At 40.2% G+C, this 24649-nt stretch overlaps 3 protein-coding genes across 10 annotated transcripts in view; 2 read left to right on the forward strand and 1 right to left on the reverse strand.

The window, feature by feature from the left end:
* The first annotated feature begins 353 nt into the window (after positions 1-353).
* On the forward strand, positions 354-19066 carry TRMT12 (tRNA methyltransferase 12 homolog). The gene is made up of 2 exons (XM_079795871.1): positions 354-2287; positions 18926-19066. The coding sequence occupies exon 1, from the start codon at positions 935-937 to the stop codon at positions 2252-2254; it is 1320 nt and encodes a 439-aa protein (XP_079651997.1). The 5' UTR covers positions 354-934; the 3' UTR covers positions 2255-2287; positions 18926-19066.
* Positions 7777-21619, forward strand: RNF139 (ring finger protein 139). The gene is made up of 2 exons (XM_079795865.1): positions 7777-9338; positions 18926-21619. The coding sequence occupies exons 1-2, from the start codon at positions 9158-9160 to the stop codon at positions 20740-20742; spliced, it is 1998 nt and encodes a 665-aa protein (XP_079651991.1). The 5' UTR covers positions 7777-9157; the 3' UTR covers positions 20743-21619.
* The window catches only part of TATDN1 (TatD DNase domain containing 1), a 32261-nt gene continuing 29222 nt past the window's right edge, over positions 21611-24649 (reverse strand). For 7 of the 8 annotated variants that reach the window (XM_079795873.1, XM_079795876.1, XM_079795877.1 and 4 more), the window contains one exon: positions 21611-21786. In XM_079795873.1, coding sequence (XP_079651999.1) covers positions 21684-21786 — 103 coding nt within the window. In that variant the 3' untranslated portion in view covers positions 21611-21683. Of the gene's footprint in view, positions 24618-24649 lie in introns of all 8 variants that reach the window. The other variant, XR_013814913.1, reaches the window with a different exon arrangement.

A 24649-nucleotide genomic window follows, 5' to 3' on the forward strand; every position in this document is an offset into this window, starting at 1 on the left:
CTCTCATCGATGTTTCTAACTCTATCCCTCTCTCTTCCTCTCTGTAAAAAATCAATAAAATATATATTTAAAAAAAAAAAGAATGGTGAGAGGTAAGTAAAAAGGATAGGGCTTTTTTTGCAATTCTTATTTTCAGTTATTTTATTGGTAGGATAATTACCCTTTGTCTTCATTAGATATATCAAAGCATTTCAAGTGGTATATATCTGCCATTTAACCAATTCAACGTGTTACGTTACATCTCTTTTGAGTATTTACTCTTTACTGGTCACGGTTCAAAGCACTGTATGTATCTCCACACACTACAGCAATCATCTGAGGATGTAACATTATTCCATTTTACAGGTGAAGATTCTGGTTCTGAGAGGTGATAAGGATTTACCCAAACTTAGATCCTTCCGACTTCCAGACATTCGTTTCTTATACTGCAGGACAGTGAGATGGTGACGACTATCTTTGCCAGGAAGAGGAATGAGGAATCTACATCTGATTCTTCGCTAGCAGATAAGGCGGCTGCTGGTGCTGACCTGAGAGAGCAGCATGAGGCTGTGGGAAGCCTTTCTCGAAAGGCGGCCCATCACTCCAGGCTCACTTCCCTCTTTGGATTCGTGAGCAGCACTGACGAGAGTGCATGGGGGTTCTGGAGGGTACCCACTAATTTGAAGTGTTTACGCCCACACAGTTCCTTGTTATTAATTTCCTGTTGGGGTGAAGCAAGTAGCCATGGATCACAGTAAAGATGGCAATAGCGGCTTCACCATGGCAACGAAGACGCCAATCGTCGGGAGGCGTACCCACACCCTTTAGTTCCGGCTTGCTAGTGACGTCACTTCCGCCCCCGGCACAGCGACGCGCACGCCTCTCTTCCTGCGGCGGCTGAGTGGACCCGGAGCTGAGGCGCGGGGGGAATCTGAGAGAATGTGAGGCCAGCGACATGGAAAAGGAAGGTGGGAAGCCCGCGGCCGTGGTCGCAGTGGTCACGGAGCCGCGGTTTGCCCAGCGATGCCGGGAATACCTGGAGAAGGAGAAACTCCTGGACAGACAGCACCGCGCGGAGAAGATGCCGGATGGCACCGTGGCGCTGCCCGTGCTGGGAGAGGCGCTCCCTGAGCAGCACCTGAGGCAGCTGAGGAATTGTGTGGCTCCCGGCAGCACCTGTACGCTGACGCGGCTCCTGGCTCCTGTTCCTTCGCGGAAGGCCCGGGGTTGTTCACCGGCCCAACGGCTACGCCTGGAGGTGAGTCGCTGGGTCGAGGGCCGGGGAGTGACATGGTCAGCTGAGTTGGAGGCCGATTTACCCCGATCTTGGCAACGACACGGTAACCTCTTGTTGCTGAGTGAGAACTGTTTCCAGGCTAAGCAGTGGAAAAATCTGGAACCAGAACTCTGGGAGATTGTGGCCGCGGCACTTGGCGTCCAGCGTTTGGCCAAACGGGGGCGGGTATCACCTGATGGCACTCGAACGCCAGCCGTGACTCTGCTGCTGGGCGACGATGGCTGGGTTGAGCATGTGGATAATGGGATCCGATATAAGTTCGACATAACCCAGTGCATGTTCTCCTTCGGGAACATCACTGAGAAGCTTCGAGTGGCATCGCTGCCCTGTGCGGGACAAGTGCTGGTGGATCTCTATGCAGGCATTGGTTATTTCACATTGCCATTCCTAGTTCACGCCGGTGCTGCCTTCGTCCACGCCTGTGAGTGGAACCCCCATGCTGTAGTTGCTCTGAAACGTAACCTTGAGATCAATGGAGTAGCCGATCGGTGCCAAATACACTTTGGAGACAACAGAAAGTTGAACCTCTCAAACATTGCAGACCGGGTGAACCTGGGGCTGATTCCAAGCTCTGAAGAAGGCTGGCGGACTGCCTGCCAGGTGCTACGCAAGGATGCTGGGGGCATTTTGCATATCCACCAAAACGTGGAATCTTTCCCAGGGAGGAATCTCCAGCCTTCTGGAAACAGTGAAATGGAGAAGGAGCATTGGCTTTGTCCTCAGCAAATTATCAGTAACCAATGGGAAAATGGAGCTAGTGGGGATTCTAGGAGAAAAGTGCTGTCAGCAGCCATCAAGCCAGAGTGGCACAGGTGGGCGGAGTCTGCAGAAACTCGAATTGCCACTCTTCTTCAGCAGGTGCATGGGAAACCGTGGAAGACACAAATCTTGCACATCCAACCAGTGAAATCCTATGCACCCCATGTGGATCACATAGTCCTGGATCTAGAATGCCGGCCCTGTCCTCTGGTTGGCTAGAGAAGGTGGATCCAGAGACATGAACGTCTACGTGTGAGTGAACCTTAATGCATCAGATCAGGCCAGGTTCTCACCCCTCTTGTTTTCGGTAATCTATTTTAATATAGTATTTTGTGGCCCTGCAAGCAGACTCTAGACCAATCCATCCTAGGAGAAGCAGTATGACTCACTGAAATGAGGCCCCTCTGTGCAGTCATGAATTCCGAATCCTGACCTCGGTTCTGTCTGACCGGGGGTACATGGTTTCAGTATCCTTTTGGCATTGGATTTCCTTATTTACAAAATAAGGGTTTCTTTGAATTATCTTACATGGCTTTTATTTAATGAGCAGTTGTACACAGGATGTTGGTTATCAGAGTGAAAGGCAGTGCTGTTTTCAAAATCACTCTGGTTACAATATGGAAAATCAACTGGAAGGTGTCCAGGATGGAAGCAGACCAGTGAGAAGGTTTCTGAAGTTGTCCAGGCATGAGGTGATGGTGGCTTCTAGGTGGTGGCAGTGGGAGGTGGATGCATTTGAGAAATAAAATCAATGTGACTAAACAATGGAGTCTATATCAAGACATTAAAATGGTGCTGCTTTATTATTATCACTGACAAAATAGGGAGGGAAGAGGACAAAAATAACTCTATTCCTCTACTTAGGCATTCCTAAATGAGTGTTGGGATGAGAGTGATGTCTTCAATATTGGGCTTATTGTGGTAGAAAAGTGGATAAAATTACTGCTTTAAATCATAGGGAAACTAGATTTTCAGTCTTAAGCTGTGCAATAGCTGCCAATTACTAGCGTTTTGCTTTTGTTTTTTAATCCTCACTGGAGGATATGCTTATTGATTAGAGAAAGGGGAAGGAAGAGAGAGCATGAGAGAAACATGGATGCAAGAGAGAACATTGATTGGCTGCCTTCCACATGTCCCTTGACCAGTGATCGAACCAGCATCCTAAGTATGTGCCCTTACCTGGAATCAAACCTGAAAACTCATATATGGATGGCGCTCCAACCAACTGAGCTATTACCAGCCAGGGCTTGCTAGCTATTTTAAAAGTTCGAATTAAAACCTTAAATTTTTAAAGGGCTCCGACTCACTTTTCATCTTCCTTCCCTGGCCAACAACATCAGGACCATCGGAAGGAGCTATAGGGAATGGGAGGTGTTCTGCAGTTTTTCAAGCCTCACTTTATTTTATGGCTGCCTGCCATCACCACTGTTTACCCTTTGGATGACTAATTGTAGGGAATCACTCTGTTTACCTTTGGGATGACTAATGGTGGAGAATCACTTCTCAGAGCCTTATTTTGGAGCACTTTGAAGCCTGGATTGTTTATCTGATAGAGGACAGAGATAACAGCATGTGGCTTTATCAGGATTATGATTGTACCTGGCATTTGGTTAGCTGGGGTTGGGCTGGCTGCTTGTCCTTTTTGCAACAGTGGCTGTAAACCAGACAGGATTGGTGCTGTTTGTGTTATCCTGTAAATATTAAGTGAGTACTATATACATGGGCCACAGGAAATGTATTCACTAGACACAGTTCCCGTCTCTGAGGAGCTCACACCCTAGCAGCTGATACACAAATACTCAAAAGAATTTGAAGACGATGAAGTAAGTGCCATATGAGTGATAGCATGTTGTAGGAGAGCTAAGGTGAGGAAAAAGAAGTTCAAAACAGCTAAATCTTGATTGGAAAGGGAAGCTTCTGGCAGTCTAACTTGCTCTATTCGCGCGCCCCCCTCCCCCCCCCCCTACACCTCTGATACAGTGTTAAATTATTCCTGCTTTCAGAGAGAATGCCTCCAGTGTGTTTCACCATTAAGTGATATCCTGTCCTTTGTTAGGCAGTATCCATAGAGTCCCATTATATTGCTGTGTGTGTGTTTTATCATCCTTTTCCCTCTGTACTGTCACTTTCATCATAAACTCATAAGTGTGGGGCTGTTTCTAGACTTTTTCTTCTGTTCCACGGGTGAGTTTTTCTATTCATGCACCAACACCATCTTGTCTGAATTATTATAGCTTTAAAACAGGTCCTGGTAACTGATACTGTAAGTCCTTCAACTTTGTTCAAGATTGCATTATTTATTATTAATCTTTTTGCTTTTTCTTAGGATGTTAAAATCGGCTTGTCAATTTTTGGAAAAAAGAATCTGCTGAGATTTTTTTGTTGGGATTACATTGGACCTATAGGGTAAAATTGGCATTGTTACAATATTGAATCTTCCATTTTGAAGTTTATATTCTACTCATTTGGGTGTAGCTATGAAATGAGAAATGATTTTTAAAAAAATGAAAGGTGTTTATCAGAAGCTGGGACTACAGTATCCCATCTAAGGTGAAGGGTCCTATACTTCCCATGCCAGTGGGATACTATATCCATCTTCTTTGGGCTCCCTGCCTTGATAGATGGATGTTTTTAATTTAGTATTACTTTACTCTTCCTTTCAGCAGTACCTCAGCCCTCAGATTATTCTTGACCATCACCCTAGAAGATTAACATATTTGAACTTGTCATCTATTTATATTCTAATATAAATTAAATTACTACTGAATAATTATCACATATAACAACCCAAACTAATAAACAATATCTTCACAGTACTACTGAGCCATAAATGGAGCCATTGCTAAGTGTTATATAAAGCTTCCACTGAGTATTTCTCTTAACATTTGTTTACTATATACCATACTAAGTATTAAAATATGTTGTTATAATTTGTGTAACAAGCATGAGAAATTACTTGCAGAGGATTAGACCTTAAGCTCTGGAATCAGAAAAATAAGGATTAGAAACCTGACTCTGCCACTGTTACTGTCTGTGTCCTTGGACAAGTTTGTTGAAGATTAATTGGATAATGCATGTCATGTATTTTGTTTTATATTAAACTTTATTACTTTTTACAAGATGAGGATACTGAAGACTAGAGAGTTTAAGTACTCTGTTTAGAGACAGAGAAGTAGTAAGAGGCAGAAGTGGGCAAACATACTGCCAAGCTTATAGTGCTCAGTAAATGTCTGTTGAATGAATAAATGAATGAACCAAAAGTCAGGTAATGTAAACCCAACATTGATTCCATATGCCACTATATTCTTGGTTATTTCCTTTGTTAACTAAACAACAATAGACTGTTCCTGTTAATTTGGCACTTACAAAACCAGAAAATTCAAATAGCTGAATTTTGATGAGCATATCTGAAATTTAATGATGAAAAAAACTGAAGCTCCCCTAAAGTAATTTAGGACCAGAGATTATTTTTAAAATACTTACTGAGGTCTGAGATAAAGTTAAGGTATGTGTTTGTCCCTTTTGGGGCTATTACTCCCTATCCTTCCTACCAGCGTCCTTATATTCCATTTAAAGGAAACACGCAGTACTTTGGTGGGGAGAGTTGGAATGGGTAATTCTGAGTGCCTGTTTCCTACTGCTTCCTCCCCGCCCTAAGGAAACTGCTAGTACTTGTCCTAGGTACAGCTTGGGTACAGATACATGGTCCAATAAGCTCGACCAATTGCACCGTCATTCTTGGAACTTGAAATCTTGAGGAATAATGATAGCCCAGAATCAGTTTCTGTTGTTTGGAACAAAGACTTGAGTGATGAAAATGTCCACAGAAAAGGCAAACTAGTTTTTACACATCATGTTATCTAAGAGGCATTTGAATCATTAAAGCTGAGTGAACAGATTATTTTTGACCACGGGTAATTTATGTATATAGTGTGTGTGTGTGTGTGTGTGTGTGTGTGTGAGTGTGTGTGTGTGTGTATACTGTCATGGGTAGACTCAATATAAATATATACCTGAGTTGTGCAACATTCAAATCAATGTAGAAACCAAACAAAGATTAAATTCAGTGAAATATAGCTATTTCGTTGAAAGCTTTGCTTTTATTTAAAAGATTCCTAAGCATCTAAATACTGCCTCATTGATATAAATTTAGTTTTAAAGTAGTATTTTAAAGTATTTGCCAGGATCTTAGTCAAACCTTCACTTTATGGTGAGGAAAGTGAGACCTAGAGAGTTTAAAGAAACTTGGCTTGAAGTTATATGTGAGAAAGATAAGAATGACTATGCCACCAATCCTGAACGTTCTTGGCCTAAGATGGAATTTAGTTTGAATTAGAATTTCTTTAAAAAAATATATATATTTATTGATTTCAGAGAGGAAGGGAGAGGGAGAGAGAGAGATAGAAACATAAATGATGAGAAAGAATCATTGATTGGCTGCCTCCTGCATGCTCCTACAGGGGGATTGCATCTGCAACCCAGGCATGTGCCCCCACATACCAGGAATCGAACCTGTGACCTGTGACCACTGAGCCACTCTGGATGGGCGAATTAAAAATTCTTATAAAATTTGTGCATCAAATTAAGATTGGAAACTGTTAAAACATTAACATGAACTGAAGGGCATTTGCTCATTTTAAAAACCTTTTTATTTAATATTTACTACACTTTTTAAATAAAAATTGGAGGAAACCCATGAACTATTTTATTTTCCATTTTGCATGATCATAATATAATGGTACTTGCCTCCTGTCTCCTTACCACACTACTCTTTTAGATTAATCCTGTGGGCCCTTTTCTCCATAATAGCCTTTCTCTTTTTCCTTTAAATTGCAATTAGGGCATAATAACAGATGGGCTGAGTAGCTAATTTACATCTCTAAGTTTCCATATAAGCTTTCATAGTTGTCTCCTCTTACCAAGTTTGCTTTCCTTTGGGAATTTTGTCAAAACCACAAGATATTCCCCAGGTGTGCAGTTTAGGAAAATTAACTCAGCAGAAGTAAACAGACTGGATTAGAAAAATGGTGATCAAAATGATATTCAGTAAATAGGCAAGCTACAGTAGGATCTTGGGTTAGAATACTGACAGTGACAACAGTAAGGAAACAGATACAAGAGACTGTCTAGAAAAAATTATTAAGATTTGGCTGTGGGTGAAAAGAGGAAGGAGTCAAAGATGCCTGAAGTTCTAAGTTCCAGATAGCCTGGGTTCGAATCCTGGGTTTGACTCTTCAGTAGCTATGGCCATACTGGCCACTTAACTTTTGTTAACTTATCTAAGCCTCAGTTTCCTCCTCTCTAAAATGATACCTATCAAAATAATGCTGACACAAAGATTTAATTAAAATGTAACACCTTTAGCTCAGTGCCTAGTATATGGGAAACACAGATGGCAGTCATTATTAGTAGGGGATGACAGACGTTTAAAAACATGAGACTGTAGTAAGGACTTTGGGTGTGGGTTCAATCATTCTACCACACCTACCTCCACTTAGAGAAAGGTGTCCTGGAGTTTTATTAATCACCCGTTTAGAGCCCTGATATAAAGTGGATTGCAGAGTGCAGTTTGGGCTAGGACCCTAAGTAAAACCAGGTTCTTGCTTACTATTTTACCCTCCTTAATTTGAGATGGCTGGGTCTACAGTGCAGACTCTGACCTGACTTACATTCTTATTTTCCTTTTTTTATTGTTAGTTTTACAATTAAACTTATTGGGATGACATTGGTTAATAGCTAATTTACATTCCTATTTTCTGGTGAAGAGAAAAATAAGTATGGCCAGATTAGTATAGGCTTCTTTCTAGGGGGTAGTAACTGGGAAGGTAAATATGTGGGGGAAACTAGTGGAAGATGATTAGTAAGGTTAGTGGGTGATTCAGAGTCTGAGAGTAAGGGAGAGGGAGACACCTTTACAAATGGACATTTATGTCATGATTTCTAAGCAAATGTGTTTTGGGGGGCGTGGAGGCAGAGAGCTTTTCTTGGGAGAGGGGGGCTTCAGCCCTTTCTTGTTTTTAGCTAAAAGTAATCCTATGTCAAAGGGGCATACTTTGGGGTGGCACGTTCTGATCCCCACAAAACAAGAAAACTAGGATCTCTTCTGCCTGGGAGGAAAGAAGGGACTGCCTGGGTAGCTAGAAAACTAGACATCAAAGTCGGAGGTCTGGGTTCCTGCCCTTAATTCACAGTGACCCTTGGCATCTGCAACCCAGGCATGTGGCCGATAAGTGTCCTTAGTTCTGTCCAACTTGGGAGGAGGTGGTAGGGTGATGTGCAGAGGGATGAGGATGTTTTCTTGGTAGCGCCTACAACACCTAGCCCAGAGCCACAATCCGCGGCGGCTCCCTAAAAGGCACGCAGACGCGCCTCCAGGAGGTCTTTCCCTGGAATGTCGGCCGACCGGCCCCAGTCTCCGAGCCGCCGCCAGGTCGGGTGAGTAGGTGGGGCGGGCGGCGCCCTTTGACTTTCCTCCTCTCAAGCACCTTTGAACCACGTTTATGGGACATTTAATGGGCTCTAATAAAACAACAAAGAAGTGCCGCCAGTGGAAGCTGGGGATCCCTCCCTGCGCCCACGCCGCCGTGGGTGGGCGGCCGCTCTGAGGATGGAGGGCGCGGCTGCCACAGAGCGCCTGCGCCACGGCAAGGCTCCAAAACTGGGAAGGAGCGAGGGTCGCGGTGGTGAGCGGAAACCAAGGTAACGCTGAGACGTTGGCTACGCGTGATGACGACATGGGAGCGCCCCTAGCGCCCGATTGTGACGCGACAGCGGCGCGGTCTCCGCGGTCTCGCGTGACCTGGGGCACCGCCTCAGCCTCCCAACAGCCCCAACGGCAGAGGCCCGCGGGCGAGGTCAAGATGGTGGCTCCGCGGGCGGGGGAGGCGGTGGAGGGAGGAGGAGCCAGGCCTTAGCCAGCCGAGAACACCGACACCCAGAGGCCTCCCGGGAGCCGCCGCCGCCTGCTCCTGCTCGAGAGACGCGAGCGGGCGGCGGGCGGGTCGTCAGAGACCGGGGAGGAGGGGGCGGAGTCGCCGCCTCAGCCCCCGCCCCTGGCCGCCGACCCGGGACTGCCCCGCGCGGCCCTGCCCGGCCCGCCCAGCCCCGGTGCGGCAGCGGCTCATGGCAGCGGTGGAGTCCCCGCAGCAGCAGGTGCGGATGGCCCATCAGCAGGCCCGGGCGGCGCTCGAAGTGGCGCTCCGGGTGCCCTGCCTCTACATCATCGACGCCATCTTCAACTCTTACTACGATTCCAGCCAAAGCCGGTTCTGCATCGGGCTCCAGATCTTCCTCCGGCTCCTCGGTAAGGGGGAGGGGCGGCCTGCCTCCCGGGACGGGACGTGCCGCCGGGAGCGGGCAGCCGCGTGCAGGCCGAGGGTCGTGTGTGCGTGTGTGTGGGTGTGAGAGAGATTGTGTGTGTGACAGACTGAGAGTCAGTGTGAGACTGAGTCTATGTGGAAGTGTGTGAGACTGTGTGTCAGTGAGGGTGAGTGTGTGAGACTGTGTGTGAGGGGGACAGAGAACCAGGTTCGTCCCCACGGGGCGTCCTCGCGGCCGGGAGGGGAGGCGATGACCTGGGACCCGCGTGGGCCGCAGAGGGTGCCCCAGGAGTCACCGCTCCTTTCGCACCTGAGCGAGGCGGAGGGAGGGAGCTCCGCCCGCCGTTTCTCGTGGGGAATGAGTGCTGACGACCGCTTCCTGGGCGACAGCCTGGGAGAAACTGCACCTCTGCTCGCCCCTGCCCCTGCCTCGCCGTGGGTAACCTTGGACTTGTGCTTTGGGCCTCAGTTTCCTTCTTTCCAAAATGCGGAGTACTCGTCTGTTGTCTCTTCTGTATCGACGGGGTTTTAATGCGACGGCGAAGTGTCTGCGGTAAATGACATCCAAACGAAAGGGGCAGGGTTTTGAATGTCAGACCTTGAAACCCTGACCAAAACCCCTTATGGTGAAGGCGATGTTTATAAGGAGTCCTAAAATTTCCCATGAATAAAGTAGAGGTGTTTAAAGAAAAAACGTGGCTAGAAAGCGATGAGACTTTTCCAAGAGAGACTTCTGAAAATCAGTTTTGGTGGCATTTGCATGAAGTGTTGAAAAGCCTCGTGTGTGACTCCCCATCTTCACTTGCATCATCAAAGGGAAAAGCACTTATGCGTAAAAGAATTTAAGTAATTGCAACTTGGCAAATTTTGTTGATGAGGTCATTCTTGTGATGAGTTCTTAGTAGGCTAGTGCTTTGAAGCGTTGCTGATAGATCCCTACCAAACCTCTCTGAATTATGAGCCATCTGTTGCTTCTTTATTCTGACAAAAGGAGAGTGGTAATGTTGAGTTTTGTTCTTAGCAATAAGTAGCAATGTTTTACAGTTGATACTTTACTTTTCACTGGTATTATCTAACCTAATGTCTAACTTTCAAAAATCCCTCAGAAGTGGGAGGTGGTATTCTCATTTTACAAATGAGGAAACAGGGTCAGAGGTTGTGTTTTGCTTTAGATACACAGCAAATAAGTGGTTGCCAGAGCCTAGGCTTAAAAATCTTCTGACATCAGTAGTGGTTGACTTTTCTCACTCAGTACAGCTGCAATCCAGATACAGAATGGTATAGTAATGATCCCATCCTAGATCTTAAAACTAACTGATGTGAACAAGCTGTTGAAGAGCACAAGACTTATCAGTAACCCACCAGCTGCTGACACCAGCTAGTCCTACTGCAAAGTGTAGTGCCCTCATTATCTGTGGCAAAAATGGAGCTGTGCGATTTTGTAATGTATACAAATATCAAACACCTGAAACTAATATGTTATGCACTTGAAACTAATGTAATACTATGTCAATTATACTTAAATTTAAAAAGCATTCACTAGCTTTAATGTTTCATACTTAACATATTTTATTTAATTCTGACAGTTATGGGTGAAGTTAATATTAAAATGAAATTAATAAGAAGTGGGGCTGTTGGGAAGGCATTTTATTCCTGCCAGTAAGAAGCCACTCATCATACCATAAATTAACATGCAGTTACTTAGTATAGTAAGGTGGTCCCAGCTGAGTGCCTGCCAACCCTGCCTTCACCCTCCCCAAAAGAGAGCAGAAGATAACAGACTTCTAGGGCACTTTGTCAGATTTGGGATAAATGGGATAACAAAGTGCAGCTTTGGGAACTAAGTAATCACATATAACAGGACTTGAGGTTAGGAGGATGGCTATCCTCATTTCTGATTTGAGAAGAGTCCATGGTGGAGGAGGAAAAAAAAAAGGAACTTTGTTTGAGAGGATTCACATGTTCATTGCCCAAATAGTGTAGCTGCTGCCTTGTTCTTACAGCAGGTGACTGCAGATTCTCTGAAAACCCTTTTGGGACCAGGTGCTGAGAATTTTAAATGCAGTGCTCTCAGAGTTGAGCTAGGGAACTTTAAGGAAAAGGTGTATTCTCCTTAATTGAATAATTTGTGGTTTAAGAACATTGAACAAAAGTAATAATATTTTTTTGTAACCTATCCTGCTTCTTATTTTTGTAGTAAATCATGGAAGTTTGTATTTGATAAATCATAAGAATAAGACGTCAGGCAGGTTACTTAGTTGTGTCATGCCTCCCTGTTCTTATCTGTATCTTTTTAAAGATGGACAGTAATGGTATTTCTCTCATAGGGTGTTAAGGACAATAAATGAGATAGGATGTAAGCCCTAGAACAGTACTTGGGACCTAGTAAGGGTTAGCTAATAGTAAGCTTGATAGTTAAAAAAAAATTTAATACTTCAATTAAAACCATACTTTGTTGCTTAGCTGGTGTGTCTTAGTGGATTGAACGTCGTCCCAAGGACCAGGAGGTCCCGGGTTGGATTCCGGGTCTGGGCACATGCCCTGGTTGCAGGCTCCATCCCCAGGAGAAGGCGTGCAGGAGGCAGCCAATTGATGTGTCTCTCTCATCGGCGTTTTTTTTTTTTTTTCTCTCTCTCTACCTCTCTCTTCCTATCTGAAAATCAATAAGAACATATTTTTTTTAAAACAACCATACTGTGTTACAGATATTTTGGTCTTTTGAAGGCATCAGAGAAATGTTGACACTGTATTTGAAAAATTTTATCAAAATATTCTCTGGGTCAGACTTTATGAGAAATACAAAATATTTTTCAGATCCATCACCTGGCTGTTCCTTAAATTGTGCCAATGGAATTATGCTAATTTTTCACATTTGTAAGTGATAACGTTTTTTTAAAAAGTGGCTTTGGTGCTATAAAACTAAACATCCTGAATAAAAGCAAATGCGTTAAGTATTTAAGGCCTATTCAATGAGGCATCTCCCCTAGTTTTTTTGAGAATGGCAGGTTTGTGTGTAAAAGATACCAAAGGATAGTTAAAATTAATTGTTCTACCTGTTTGTTTTTTGTTTTGTTTTTTAGTAATTGTAGCCCCCTTTTAAAATAATTTATACACTGTTGTATATAAACCTTAAAACTTGGCAGTCTGATCTTTTTCTTTAAAATAAAATTGTAAAAATGGAAATCTATTTTCTAAGTAAAAAAAGCAGTACCAATTTTATTTTATTTTTTTAAAATATATTTTTATTGATTTCAGAGAGGAAGGGAGAGGGAAAGAGATAGAAACATCAGTTATGAGAGAGAATCATTGATTGGTTGCCTCTTGCACACCCCCCCACTGAGGACTGAGCCCAAAACCCTGGCATGTGCCCTGACTGGAATCTGACCTGGGACCCTTCTATCAAAAGGCCGATGCGCTATCCACTGAGCAAACCAGCTTCTCCCTGGTCTGGGCCCGGGTTGGTGTACGTGCCTGCAGGAGGCAACCAATCGATGTAGTACCAATTTTTATATATAGCATCTGAAGAATTTACTTTCCTTCCCTACAATAAAGTACTACAACTCAGAGTTTCAGGGGATTAGAAAATAAAGCATCTCATTTTGGAGACCCAAATAAAATCTTATCACAATATATAGAATATTTAAGAATGTTAAGCTATTCTTAGGAGGTGTTTCTGTTTGAGAACCACTGTGATAAACAAATAGACGAATAGCACAGAATAGAAAGCCCAAAAATAGACTACCCAGGTATACTGGTATATGGAAACTTGATGTGTTTCAGAAGTACATTGAGGTACGTAGAGGTAAATATAGACTATTCATTTGTGGTCATTTAGTTATCCATATGTGAAAAATTCTACTGGATCACTACCTCATATCAATATATAAACAGTTCTAATGGATTAATGCTTAGATGTGAAAAGCAAATTTTAAAGAAAATAAAGAACATGTGTGTTTTTTTAAATCTTAGAGAAGGAAAAATTCTTTTAAAATATATAAAAACAAATGTGTAAAATATTGATAAATTCAACAATATTAAAATTTAAAACCTCTATTAATCAAAAGGAAGCATCAGAAAAGTGAACAGCCACATACCTGGAGAAGATGTTTGCATTACAGATAACTGACAAAGAATTTGTAGTCAGAATATTTTTTTAAATGTCTGTGATTCATTAAGGAAAATAAACTCCATGGATAAATGAGCAACAATAAATTGGCAATTCACAGATAAGATACATGATCAGTAAATGTTCTCTTTGATAAATAATCAGAAATGTAAATTTTAAAAGGATAAAAAAGCAACAAGAAAACTCACTATTATTTAGTAAGATCCACTGAGTAAGAAGCAGAAAAGAGTATGTGTGTTTATAAATATGTGCTTGTTTTATGCAAAGCTTGGTTTATTCATTTAATACCAGTGGGGTTTGATTCTTTAAAAATCATGTTCACATTTAAAAAATAAAAACATGTTTAATAAAATCTTAGTTTGAAAGCAAGATTTTAGTTTTATCTTATTAAAAAACTTAAAATACCCTTTTTTAACCTAAAATGAGTTCGATAGAAAATTTTTCTTTATGCTATAGTTTTATCAAGTATACCAACTGATTGCTATTTCAAGATATTTTATTAACCTAGTATTTCATTTGTTAGGGCTCCCTTGGGAATAAGGTAGTCATAACATTTATTTCTGGGCTCCATCTTTATTCTGTCTGGCATTGAAATGTTTTTCCACAGCTTGCTTTAGGTTATGTTTTCAAGTTTTAGGGTAGCTGGAGAGTTGTAAATATTATGTCCTGTTTCTTTCTAATTTTTAGTCCTAAGATTCCAGAAAATGTTATGGTATGAATGGGCTTTCCACATAAAAGAGCTAAACACATTGTTGTATAACGTGCAATGGTTTGTTTCTGCTTGCTTATTTTGGGTAATCCAAATTGTAAAGGCCCTGAACTCTTCATGAATTGAGTTCACATATAGCCTCAAAGATCCTGAATTGATTTAGATATCTGCTTCTTTTCCTACCTCAAGAACTTTGATGAAACTCTAATCACTGGAAATTGGATCCCTGAGTTGTGATTTCAGTTAATTCTATTCTCCAGTGTCCCAAGATGGTTTTTCTTTATAAAGTATCATTTATATATAGCTTGATTACTTATGTAGGTGACCCTTACATGCTAATAAGAAACACTATTCCTGGGCTTAATTTTCTTAGGTGTACAGGTTAAATAAGAGTTTTATGTCTGAAGTTGTGAAAATACAACAAAACTTTAATATTATTGGTAACAGTCACAAAAGGCCAAGGCCGGGAAACGGAATGTTGAGACTTGTTATTTGGGAATTTGACTTTTTTTTTCCTTCTGTAAAATGAGTGTTGATTCCTCCCATGTTACATACATAGGACCTTGAGTATAAAAGAAAAATTTAAGAACCCCATTACATGCAAACTTTGGGTAAGAATTAAACAATTTTATGCTATTGAAGTGTTTGGTTGTTATTACATCTTGAGGGTATGATTTTAGTCAAGAAAGGGTAGTATCAGCCCTAGCCAGTTTGGCTCAGTGGATAGAGCATCAGCTTACAGACTGAAAGGTCCTGGGTTCAGTTCCAGTCAAGGGCACATACCTTGGTTGCAGGCTCCTCCCCGGCCCAGGCTGTGGTTGGTGTGAGTACAGGAGGCAACCAATCGATATATTTTCCTCTGTCTTTCCCTCTTTCTTCCACTCTCTTTAAAATCAATGGAAAAATATCCTTGGGTGAGGATTTTTTTTTTTTTTTTAAAAGGAAGAGTAGTATTAGATTGTTACTTGCTAGGACACATCTGAACTTTGTGATTTGTAGTCTCACTACATTATTTGTCTATCCTCCCCCCTTTTTCCTTGGTATCTGTCCTATATAATAAAAGCTCAGTGACCAAATCGGCAGAACGATCGGAGACCAGAATGTCCATGGCCCCTGGCCTGGCCAGCCCCACCCCCTAGCGAGCAGTTAGGGGCAATCAGGCAGGCAGGCGAGTGGTTAGGGGCAATCAGGCAGGCAGGCAGAATGGTTAGGGGCAATCAGGCAGGCAGGCGAGCAGTTAGGAGCCAGCAGTCCCAGATTGCGAGAGGGATGTCCGACTGCCAGTTTAGGCCGGATCCGTATCCTTGCGGGATCAGGCCTAAACTGGCAGTTGGACATCCCCCGAAAGTTCCCGGATTGCGAGAGAGTGCAGGCCAGGCTGAGGGACCTCCCCCCCACACACACACCCATGCAAGAATTTTGTGCACCAGGCCTCTAGTATATATAAAAGTCTAGGTGACCATTCGACTGGTAGCTATGACGTGCACTGACCACCAGGGGGGCAGACGCTCAACACACAGACATGGAAACATGGAACAGATTGATGAATCTCAGAGGGAAGGGGAAGGGCGGGAAGAGATTAACCAAAGATCTTATATGCATACTAGAGGCCTGGCCAGCGGGAATGGGGCCGAATCCAGCAGTCCCACATCCCCCATGGGGTCCCGGATTGTGAGAGAGCGCAGGCCTGGCTGAGAGACCCCACCATGCACTGGAACTCTAGTATTTGCATAAAGCAAAATGGCACTTTTTCTCCAGACTTATTTCTAAAACCCAAATCATTCGTGTGTAAAAATAAGTTTTGAGGAAAAGCTATTTGAGTAAAAGGGACTGGTTATAAATTACAACAAAGTTCATGAATAGTCACAAGCAAAGATTAATTTACAACTTTGTGAATAGCAAGTTGACAAAAGTAATTTACAGTCCCTGCTTGCCTTTCTCCCTTTTAATTAGTATAAACTAGAATTGAAGTTATTTGACTCATTTTAGGAGATTGGTTTAAGTTTTGTCTCAGGAAAATTAATGACTTTTTCTATGTAGAGAAAGTAGTATTACATATACATAGTGGCTGAGTTAATTCCATCTCCTCTCACCTTCCATGAAAAATATTCCTAATCCAGCTTTTTAAAAAGTACTTTAAAAAAACCCGATATTTTTTAAGAGAAGGAGAGGCAGGGAGAGAGAAACCAATGTGAGAACCAAACATCAATCTGTTGCCTCCTGCGTGCCCCCCACTGGGGATCAAGCCTGCAACCCAGGCATGTGCCCTGACCTGGAACCGAACCTGCAGCCTTTCCATGCATGGGACAATGCACTTTCCAACCCTGGGCCACACCGACCAGGGCAGTTCATTTTATATTGAAAGGGCCAGATATTAGCTCTCTGGGAGATTACTAGTGGCCCACTTGCTCTGGAAATTAATCAGGTGGTTTTTATGCAGAAATTTTTGTATCTTCTAGTGATTGTGTCCTTTGTTCTCTTTTTCACAAATGACCTGACACATTGGCATAGGATAAATTTTAAGTTCATGGGCAAAGTCATCATGTAGAGCAGCAGTCGCCAACCTTTTGGGCCTCACGGACAACCAGTGGTCTGGTTGGCGACCGCTGATTTAGAGGAACTAGCCCTTACTTTTACATGCAATGGATTACGAAATGCCTCCACTGTATGTAATATGCGGTCTTTCTTGATTACATGCTGAAATAAGGTGGATGGATGGATATTTTATTTGGAGTGTGTCACTTTTTCTATTTTCCAAGCTCTGGTTTCTTAGCTTTGTCTGACCTGTTCATATATTTCAGTTTCTAAGTAGGCTTTATTTTGTAGTTTCCTTTAAAAACATAATCCAGAATTCAACAGAAACATTTAGTTCCCCAATGAATAGTAATTGTATTTATTTTCTACAAAATATTTTGGGATCCATAGATGTACAAGGTAGTATCCTTGCTTACTATCAAAGACATTATATAACAGGGTAGATGATACCTACAAACTACAATATTGGGTAGTATATGAGTATTAGGTGTTTCACCAGATTCTGTAGATATGCTGGAGAGGAACAGTCACTATCAGAGAAAGTGGGTCTATAAGATGGATAGGATTTGAGCAGTCAGGGTGGGACGATCATGACAAGCAGAGAAAAATGTAAACGCAGTTGCAGTTATGGCACTGAAAGGGTGTTTTTGGCAAAGAAGTCTGGAGCTTTGGTGTGTGCTTTGAGAGGAGCATTATTCTAAGGCCAGCTGGATCCTTGATTTCTAGGATGAGAAATACAGATTTTAGTTATTACTATTTCAGAGCTGCCCCAGTATTTTGAAGATATGAAGAAAGGCATATTGGTGATGCTTGTAGATGGATTTGGACAAAATGAGTTTTTAGTTAGAGACAAACAAATAGGTTGGTGAAAAGAAGAGATAATAATAGGTAATAATAGTTGTTAGTAGAATTTGGAGACTAATGTCAAGTTCGAGGGTACAGGGCTAGAAGGCACCATTAAGAGAATAATAATGGTATCTTTCACTGAAATTAGAAATCACAAGAGCCATTTGAGGTAAGTTAAGTTTTAGAAATTTTGAATGTTACAGTTGTAATGTAGAAGTGCTAGTAGGTGGCTATTATTTTTTTGTTAATCCTCATCCAAGAGAGACGGGGGGAGAGAGAGAGAGAGAGAGAGACAGACAGACAGACAGACAGACATTGATTGGTTGCCTCCCACACATGCCCCAACCAGGGCCAGGGATCAAGCCCTGCAATCGAAGTACGTGCCTTTGACCTGTTTTGAACCAGCTATGACCCTTCCTCAGTCCACGGGCCAATGCTCTATTTACTGAGCCAGACCAGCTAGGGTACTTGGTGGCTACTTGGATATCGTTTTCAGAGTTGAAACCTTGGATAATAATGTTTGTTTATTGTAATCTCACTTAAAAATTTGTCAGAGTACAAAGAAAGATGCTTCTAAATACACTTCAGACCATACATTGGTTGAGATGGAGTGGGGAGGAGGATTTATTACTGTTTTCTAAATGTTTTGATTTTCGTACTGCTACTTTTGTAATTTGAAGAATAAAAAGGGTTGACTATTTGAAGAAAAAGATTCAGTAATGTATAGGAAAAAGGGAACTTGAAAGACATTTCTGAAATTTGCAAGGTAATTGGGGGGAAAAAACAACTGAATTTGGACGCAGGGGAGAATGCTCAATTTAAGGAGCAGGAAAAATAAGAGCCAGCTGGAGTTCAACTTGAGGAAAAGGAGGAATTAGATGTAAGTATAAAACTTAAACTCAATTTCCTAAAGAATACTGTTAAGAAAAAGAATTCTAAGATTTAATAGGAACAAATATTTTTCATTTTGGTTATTTTTAATTGTAATGTTTTTGTCATGGAATTATTTTAATTATTTTTAATGATTATAAAATTTAAAAGGACATGTTCTTTAAAGATTTTAAAACTTATTAAAATGTGTCATTACAAACTCATCTTGAAGGTAATTTAGTGCCTGGGTATATGGTACTACTTAAATTACTTTGGAAATTATAATTCTAATAAGATTTTTTTAAATGTTTTGTCTGTCCTATTGAACTGACTTTACAAAACTCTCTTGGCCTTTAAACCTAAATTGCCTTGAGGCTTAATGTTCATAATTTTAAAAATGCTCGCATTTCCTAAAGGAAGACTATAACTATTAGTGGGAAAATATTCTTTAAAACGTTTCAAATGACCTTTTTTTCTTTTTTCAGGTGTATTTGTATCCAGTATTGTTCTGATATTATCACAGCGATCACTTTTCAAGTTTTACATGTACAGCGCAGCCTTTCTATTAGCTGCAACTTCAGTGTTGGTAAATTATTATGCTGCTTTGCACATTGACTTCTATGGTGCCTACAACACATCAGCTTTTGGAATTGAACTGCTCCCTCGGAAAGGGCCCTCACTATGGATGGTACTCATTGTTCTACAGCTAACATTTGGAATTGGATACATTACACTACTCCAAATTCATTCCATCTATTCACAATTAATTATTTTGGATCTCTTGGTTCCTGTAATAGGCTTAATCACAGAGCTACCATTACACATCCGGGAGACTTTAGTTTTTACTTCTTCCTTGATTCTTATATTAAACACACTGTTTGTCTTGGCAGTGAAACTTAGGTGGTTTTATTATTCCACACGGTATGTTTATCTTTTAGTGAGGCACATGTATCGAATTTATGGATTACAGTTATTAATGGAGGACACATGGAAGAGGATTCGTTTCCCAGATATACTGAGAGTCTTTTGGCTAACAAGAATTACAGCTCAGGCTACAGTGTTAATGTACATTTTAAGGATGGCAAATGAAACTGATTCCTTCTTTATTTCTTGGGATGACTTCTGGGACCTCATTTGCAATCTTATAATTAGTGGATGTGATTCTACACTAACTGTGCTGGGCATGAGTGCTGTAATTTCCTCAATAGCCCATTATTTGGGCCTTGGAATATTGGCCTTTATTGGATCAACTGAAGAAGACGACAGGCGACTTGGCTTTGTAGCACCTGTTTTATTTTTTATTTTGGCTCTTCAGACTGGTTTGAGTGGGCTAAAACCAGAAGAGAGACTTATTCGCTTAAGTAGAAACATGTGCCTTTTATTAACTGCAGTCCTGCATTTCATCCATGGAATGACAGACCCCGTATTAATGTCTCTCAGTGCCTCTCATGTGTCATCTTTTCGTAGACATTTTCCTGTGCTCTTTGTCTCTGCTTGCCTGTTTATTCTTCCTGTTTTACTCAGTTATGTTCTTTGGCATCACTATGCACTAAACACATGGCTGTTTGCCGTTACAGCCTTCTGTGTGGAACTCTGCTTAAAAGTAATTGTTTCTCTCACTGTTTATACGTTATTCATGATTGATGGCTACTATAATGTCCTCTGGGAAAAGCTTGATGATTATGTCTACTATGTTCGTTCAACAGGCAATATTATTGAATTTATATTTGGAGTAGTAATGTTTGGAAATGGGGCTTATACTATGATGTTTGAGTCAGGAAGTAAAATTCGGGCTTGTATGATGTGTCTACATGCGTATTTTAACATCTACTTACAAGCAAAAAATGGCTGGAAGACATTCATGAATCGTAGGACTGCTGTTAAGAAAATTAACTCACTTCCTGAAATAAAAGGGAGCCGCTTACAAGAAATAGATGATGTCTGTGCAATCTGCTATCATGAGTTTACTACATCTGCTCGTATCACACCATGTAATCATTATTTCCATGCACTTTGCCTTCGGAAATGGCTGTACATTCAAGATACTTGTCCAATGTGCCATCAAAAAGTATACATCGAAGATGATATCAAGGATAATTCAAATATACCTAACAACAACGGATTTATTTCACCTAATGAAAATGCAGAGGAAGCTGTAAGAGAGGCTGCTGCCGCCGAATCTGACAGGGAATTAAATGAAGATGACAGTACAGATTGTGATGATGATGTTCAAACGGAAAGAAATGGAGTGATTCAGAATACAGGTACAGCAGCTGAAGAATTTAATGAGGACACTGACTGATTAAACAGCATTTACTAATCATTGAGGTTATTTGTTCAAAATTCAGCTCATCCAAAATGGAGTTAATATGCTTCACTTCATTGTGTAACCAAGCACAAAAACAGTCAATGTTGAATCTGTGAATGGTTTTCCGTTTACTGTGATGTGCTACTGTAAATATACCTCTTTAATTACTTCTGGTCTCTTTGGTGACCTATTTAAATTTGTGTACATTATTGTACATAGAATAAAATGTTTTCACGTTTTTATGACAAAATTTGAACAAATAGCTTTTTAATAGATATAATAATACGGTGCGCCAACTGTGCCAAAGATTCCTAAATGAAAGTGTATAATGCATCTAATTCTGGCCCCTAGTGTTTCTTTAAGATAGGTGGGAGAATGAAAGTGCAAATCAGAGGAAACCACATTAAATCAAGGAAATAAAATAATTTGGACCAGAGGATAAAGGATATATTTTTATGAACTAAGGAAAAAGTAGGCTGCCAGAAGTGATTGAGACTTTTTTTGAAATTTGAGAGTAGCACTGTAGTTGAGCTGAGTTCAAAAGTCAAGATTTGGATATTGTGAGTTGAGAAATAAGCATATATCAGGTATGTATGTATATCAGGTATGTATCAACATATCTGGTATGAACCAGAATATGTTTAATTCTGATGTAAAAATCAGTATATTTGTTAGCCATTCTGTGTTTGCAGCATTGACATAAAATTGTCCTTTTGGAGTTTTGAAGAGATTACAAAATTAAATACTTGGTGATCTCCATTCTTTTAAGCTGAGGTATTAAGTGACATTAAAAAAATCCTGGCTTTATGGATAAAAATAAGGGAGATGGTGTGCAGTGATGTATAATACCTCTTTAGACAAGTTCCAGAGAATTCCTTTATTGAAACTAAGTTTTACCATGAAATTTCACATACATGATGGAAAATACATACCAATTACATATCAGGAAAAAATACTTTAATGGTATTGTTATATAGCTCATGGGCTAATTCCAGTGGATCCTCATCTCTTACTGCTGCCATTATCTCCAGTATTTGACTAAAACAAAACAAAAAATAGATGGTTTAAATTTCCAAGTACATATTCCCTTTTAAATTTATCTTTTTCCACATAAAGGATGATATTAGCACTTTTAATAAGCTTAAGCGGGTATTAAAGTTTTCAGCACTATCAGAAAGTTTAACTGCTAGGATATTTAAAATAGAGTAATTAGAGATTTCTGTGGTAGTTTTGTATATAACTAGAGCCAAAAACCAGTTTCAAATAAATTATAAAGGCGGCCTATATTATGGAATTAACCTGGTAGAAATGAGTCCTTTTAAACTGTGGGTCATGGTAAGCTTTTAAAAAATTGAAAGTTACAAAGAAGTACAGTGCATGTAGGCAAGTACTATTTCATTTATGTATGTACATGTGTAATTTATGTATGTACATGTGTAATGCGTCAATGTAAGCCATTGTGGGGACAGCCATCTAAGTTTGAAAGCCATTGCTTAGAGAACTAGTACTAAAGGATAGCAAAAAAATTGTGGCATAATCACTAGCACAAGAAAGCAAAGGAAGTTAGAAGTTATTTACTCGGAATAATGTGTTTGGTAGGGGGGAAACTGGGCTTTCTTTTCCTGTAATACCCCTCCCTCCCCCGCCATAGAAAGAATAGCCCAGGTGTTATTCTTCCAGTTTCTCTACAATTATCAGTAATGTTTTCTAGCATTCTTATATATAGATAGAATATTTTTATACGTGAATTATAAAGTTTTAAAGTAAAAATTAAACATTTAAATAGTCTTTGTCTTAAGCTTTTTGTTCCTTAAATATAAAACACCTAATGGTATTAGGGATGGAAATTAAAGATTAACTGGAACTTTTTTATTCTGTAAAAGCACAAAATGCTTGCTTAATTTGTATACTAAATGAACTGACTATACTAAAATTTTGTTCTCTGACAGTCAAAAATATGCTGAAAGTAAATCTGTTAACATTTAAATTGACACTAAAGATCCAATTTTTTTCATAAACTGCAGAATTTTCCTCTATTGAGCTATTTGGAATAGGAACTTACTTGCATAATACTGTGCAAAACAGATTCCTGATACCCTTCCCCCTTCCAATCCTTTCTCCACCCTGATACTTTACAGCTTAAGAAAAAAGCTGCCATTTTTCCATTTAAAATCCTTTGGGTCCCGATAAAATCTAAACTACTAAAACTGGCATAGAAGAGCCCTCACAATCTGGCCTCACTCTCCCTTCCCAGACTGATCACTTACTCGTGCATCCTACTTTCTGCCACACTGACTCACTGTTCCCCTGGAGCAGCTAAGTCCTCTTACAGTCTGCCTTTGCTCAGTGTGTTTCTCTTGGTCTGGTATAATTCCCAGTTAGTAAACAGTTGAAATGTCACCTTAGTTCTCTTATTTCCCCTCAAGGCAGGCAGTTGCTATGTCCTATGGTCCCAGTCACATATTCATACCTCTATAACACCACTACCATCTAGAATTATACTTTTTATGTGCTTGTTTGTTCCAGAGGGAAGGAATCTTCATGTGACTTGATTAGTGCCTTATCCAAAGTGCCTGGCACAATGTATCTACTCATTGGTGGATAGATGAGGGAAAGGACTGTCTGGATTCTTCTGCATAGCCTCAGTAAAAGGGCATATGGCAAGACCTCCAAAATATGTTTCAAGGAATTTATTTAGAAAGGAGGTCTCTATACAAGTAATTAAAACAAAGAACTGTTAATAGATGAAATTTGATTAAAATGACTCTTAAGTAGGAATTTTAACTTGCTAATTAGTAATTAGACTATGGCATGTGTTTTTGAAATGTGGTTTAAGCTTTTCAGTTTGCAAATGTTGATTTCCCAAGCTCTGCCTATCCAGAACTGGTATTCATGATTGTAGTTGCTAATCAAGCATTTTCAGTTCTTAACTGTCTGCATTTAGAAACAGGTTAAGATTTTGTCTTGTAAATGTATAGCTAAAGTCAACAGGTAAGGTAGTATAGGAAATGGAGTATAGATTGCATTTTTATAACCATCAACAGGAAGCTTCATGAGAACAGAACTTAAACCAGGTAAGGTATGTTGTATTCTTACTCAATTTGCAAGAATGTACATTTCAGGAAAATTACAAGTGATTCCTTACTAAACAGAATTTATATATATTCCTAACCCAGGGGTTTTTAAACAGTTAAGTTCTAATGTCTTTGCCAACACTAGCATGTTTAATAAAGGAAAAAGTCTTTCCAATATGTTTTGATAGAATAATTCACTTTTCTGCCTGCTGAATTTAGCTCTGGCTTACTTAATACTCTTACCTGTTAAAAACTGGAAAAAAAAAAGGTGCATATGGAAGGAATTATTACAGTTTAAAAGTAACAACTCAATATTAATTTTTGTGAATGTTATAAATGTGTCCAGGTGCCTAAACTGGTAAACCACACTAGATTGATACAGTCTAGATTTAAATTATGTGCTTGTGCAAACAAAAGAAATCAGATGATGTCTCCATTAAAATGATATAACAAACTTTTCCTGTAAGTTAAAATATCGTCTCCAGCTCCTTGATAGTTAGATGAGTAACAGAGCCCATCTTTTTCACATGTGCTTATACATTATAATAAAAAAGATTATGAATTTAAGGAAGTAAAAATCTATAAAGTTCTACCCCTCTTTTTGTTTGGAAAAAGGATATTCTCATGTGTTATTTCTTAGGTTTATTCAGGTTGTTAAATCAGATACCATTAAAAAGGTCTAAGATTGCATTTTTATAACCATCAACAGGAAGCTGCATGAGAAGAGAACTTAAACCAGGTTTCTATATATGGAAAGCATTAAGATCTTTCCCTCTCTACAAAATGACAAGTGACCTGGAAAGCATTAAGATCTTTCCCTCTCTACA

This window comes from Cnephaeus nilssonii, assembly GCF_951640355.1.
Source record: "Cnephaeus nilssonii genome assembly, chromosome: 18".
Taxonomy (NCBI): Eukaryota; Metazoa; Chordata; class Mammalia; order Chiroptera; family Vespertilionidae; genus Cnephaeus; species Cnephaeus nilssonii.